The sequence below is a fragment of the Alosa sapidissima genome, chromosome 4 (genome assembly GCF_018492685.1).
Source record: "Alosa sapidissima isolate fAloSap1 chromosome 4, fAloSap1.pri, whole genome shotgun sequence".
Classification (NCBI taxonomy): domain Eukaryota; kingdom Metazoa; phylum Chordata; class Actinopteri; order Clupeiformes; family Clupeidae; genus Alosa; species Alosa sapidissima.
In genome coordinates, this window is record NC_055960.1 from 31961558 (window position 1) to 31965481 (window position 3924).

Genomic DNA, 3924 nt, shown 5'->3' on the forward strand with positions numbered 1-3924 from the left:
CATACACACAAAGCATCAGTTAAAGCATTCACAAATGAATACACATGCACACACACACACACACACACACAGAAGCACAGGCTATTTGAAGAGGCCTGATTTGCATTGTGATTATATATTCATAAAGATGCCTGAATGACAGGCTTTCAGTCCGGAGAGAGAGGCAGTGAATTACAATGAGCTCTGATGGAGGCCCACAACTCCACATCAATACAGCACAGCTTAACATTTCATTAAGGCTCTCGCCACGCATGTGAACGACTGTGTGTGTGTGTGTGTGTGTGTGTGTGTGTGTGTGTCCACAGGCATTTTATTATTATTCCGAGAGATTCTATCCGTGCACGTGTGCATACTCCTAACATACAGGAATGGTTCAATATTGCGGCACAAGACAAATCCCACACTCCCACACACACACACACACAGCTGAAGACTCCGGCACGCAAATACAGTATAAGCTAAGCCAACAGGCTGTGACTGCTGGGTTGCTGGTGAAGGTAGTGAGGCGATGGCGATAGTCTCCATGTGTAATGACCGCTGCTGCCCAACAGAGCAGAGAGGAAGATATATACGTCACCACACTAAAGAGACCACGCCAGGGAATCAGCATGCACACAAACCATCAGCATGTCTAGATGAATTACATCCGCTGCGTGTGTGTGTGTGTACACTGATAAGGAATGTGGCAGTTTGTGCTGAACTGCAGGGCTGGATGTCTAAACACAAGCACCCTAATGTCTGTGATCATGTACACCCTTAGACTTAAAACACACACCTTCACTGAACCGCTTCAGTCTCAGAACACACCCACACACACCCACACACACACACACACACACACACACACACACACACGTACACCCAAACACACACTCGTACACCCAAACACACACTCGTACACCCAAACACACACACACCCCCCCAAACAGAGAGAGAGAGTAGAGCAGCACAGAGCCGACCCTTACCTTCTTCAGTCTGCCATTGCGCGTGCCGGCAAAGGCCACAGTGTTGCCGTGGTAATCGTAGGCGGCCACCGAGGTCATGCCGTCGTCCTTGTCCAGGAAGAGCGGGATGCCCTCGATGGTGCTCGTGCCGCCCAGGGGCTGGTTGAAGTCCTGGCCGCAGAAGTTGTCATCAATCTGCAGCGGCTGGGGGAGAGGAGGGGGAAGAGAGGACAGGCGTTAGCAATCGCACATGGGCTTCCTGTGCGTGCTTGCTGTTTAGATACATTTTATTGGATTGAACCAAGGAACACAACAACACACAGAGAGCAGCGAACAACCAACCCCCACCCACCGCAGAGTGCTATTAAAACAACATAATACAACAGGAACACCGACATGAGAAACAATCAAAGCTGAAGATAATAAATAATCAAATAATAGATAAAAAAAGGTTATGAAATTAAAATCAAACCTAATGAGGAAGTAAATGTGTGACTATGAGTGAATTGAGGTTAGTCTGTCATCATAAGCTGCGCAGTGCAAAGGGAAGTTAAAACTGGTGCAATCAAACGGGATAGACGGGACCGTTTGAGTGAGTGACCCCTGATAAACAACAGGCTCAGTAGCAGTGAGGCAGGAGAGGACTGACCATCACCACCGCCCACACTCAAATGTCCATGAGCAGCGGTGAGATGGGAGTGAGTGAGGTGGCGTGGTCAGCCCACAGTCCAAACCCAGGCCAGGCCAAAGCCAGCGCAGCGCAGTCTGGCTCACTGCGGGCCAATCGGAATAAGCTGAGGTCTGTTCCACTCAGCTTAGCAGAGTTATTGATCCCGTTCACCAAAGGTCAATGAAATTAAACTGGGTTTTTTTTCCCCCCTCTCTTCCACTGAGACAGAGCGCTACTCGCCCAAGGAGCAATGCTGCGTTTGTTTAGCGTCCACAGCCAGATGACCGTGCTCTCAGTTGTTTAAGAGGGAAACGTGAGGCAAAGCACAAACAAAGAGAAACAGAAACAGTCTGTGGGTGTTTGGGTGTGTGTGTGTGTGTGTGTGTGTGTGTGTTTGTGAGTGTGCTTGTCTGTGTGCTTGTGTGTGTTCTTGTGTGTGTGTTTGTGTGTGTGCTTGTGTGTGTGTTCGTGAGTGTGCTTGTGTGTGTGTGTGTTCGTGAGTGTGCTTGTGTGTGTGTGTGTGTGTGTGTGGGTGCTTTCCAGAGGAGTAATGAACACAAGCGCTGCTTTCTTGGCTGCAGCTTTAAGAGCCTGATGACGAGCTGCTGTCAGCTTCTCCAGAAGCCAGTAGCAGAATCCACTGCTGAGTCCTGCCACGCCGCCCCCAACAGCGCCAGTCTGAGCAGAACCCATCCAAACCGAGCCACGCCACGCCACGCCACGCCACGCCACGCCACACGGACTGCCACGCCGCACGCACGCACGCACGGCCACTCACTCACAGTTGCCATAGCACCTGGGGCTCATGCCAGCTTGCCAGCTAGCTGCAACAGCAGCAGCCGCGGTGGCGGCTAATCCTACACTGGCATCGCCCATGGGCACCACATGGCAGCCGGTGCCCGCTGATCTCTACCAACGGAGGCTGCTTCGAAAGGCAACAACAGCCTACTACACAAACAATGGGAGTATTACAGGTTTGCAAAGCAATGAGAATTGAGGTTATCATCATTCACAAATCCAGCTAAATCTCTACATCACAGCCAAACCCACGGTAAACAGATTCAGTTAACGTCAAACCTACATCCTTTGCATTTTAAGCCCTTCTGTCCAATTTTGATACCAACATACACTTTACACATTCATCAGAATTACGCCTTCACACCTACACATTCAAATGAAATAGTTTAACATGGGCGGCCAGCCACCGAGGTCAGATGTAACGGGTATGTAAATGTCCTTTGTCATGAGCTAGTGGTCGTGCGGTTTGTGAGAGCCCGTCGAGTTGAGAAACCAGGGCTGCTGACGGACGTCTCCTCACCCTGCTTAGACACACCGAGTTCCTCCCCCGCGCGCCTAGAGAAAGGGACATTGGTGGAGGGCCACTCGGGCACCACATTCCGCCCCGCCTCCAGAGGTTGCCCGGGGCGACCTCTTTCAGTCACCGCCGATGACCCTGCTGACCCGCGCGACCCCAATGAGGTAATCGGTAGTCAGAGTTCAGAGGTCGAGGGACGGAACAAAACTATTTTTGAGGAAGGAAACATCACAAAAAAAGGAGAAATCACACGCCTGTGAAAAGCAGAACATGAACACACGCACACACACAACCACACACTTCAAACTGGGCCCTCTCTGTGCGTGGGCTGCTAGCAGCATGAGCTGTGTGGAAAGTACATATTTTCACATGGTGACGGCGAAGACCAGTGCTGACCAAGCAGCGGTTTTGTTTTCGCAGGCCGATTCTCTTCCACTTTTGTGGGGAATGTTGATCCATCATGGCGGCCCTTGTGACCTGCTCAACCCGGTAAGGCATGACGTCAGTGCTTCATCTGGCTGATGAGTAGACCTGCTCTTAATTACTCAGTGTTCCACTAAGACAGGAACACAGAAGTCTCCGTCCTGACTGCAGGAGGCTGTGAAGGGGAGCTTAATCCACGCTCTTCACACCACTGAGAGTCATGCTTCTGGAGCGGAGGGGATAGGCCACCAGTCTCTCCATTTCCATCCCTCCCTCCATCCTCCTCTCTCTATCCCTCGCTCCCTCTCTCTCTTGAGCCTTACTGGCTATGTGCAGCACACTCATTATTCCTTTCTTTCTAGCCTTTCAATCCCTCTCCCCCCATTCTCTCTTTTCACCTTCAATCTCTCCCCCTTATCCCTCTTCTAAAGTCTCTCTCTCCCTCCCTCTCTCTCTCTCTCTCTCTCTCTCTCTCTCCCTCCCTCTCTCTCCCTCTCTCCCTCCCTCCCTCCCCATTCACTCAGGGTTTTTCTTTCTCCCCTTAATCCATCCAAAGGGTCTCTACCTCACAG

The 3924-nt window shown here is 51.1% G+C and overlaps 1 protein-coding gene across 1 annotated transcript in view; it reads right to left on the minus strand.

Moving 5' to 3' along the window:
* Positions 1–458: 458 nt before the first annotated feature.
* LOC121707554 (plexin-A1-like) overlaps positions 459–3924 on the minus strand; it is a 46843-nt gene continuing 43377 nt past the window's right edge. Inside the window, exons 3-4 of the mRNA XM_042090206.1 lie at positions 951–1148; positions 459–581 (exon numbers count right to left, since the gene is read on the minus strand). Coding sequence (XP_041946140.1) covers positions 459–581; positions 951–1148 — 321 coding nt within the window. The remainder of the gene's footprint in view (positions 582–950; positions 1149–3924) is intronic.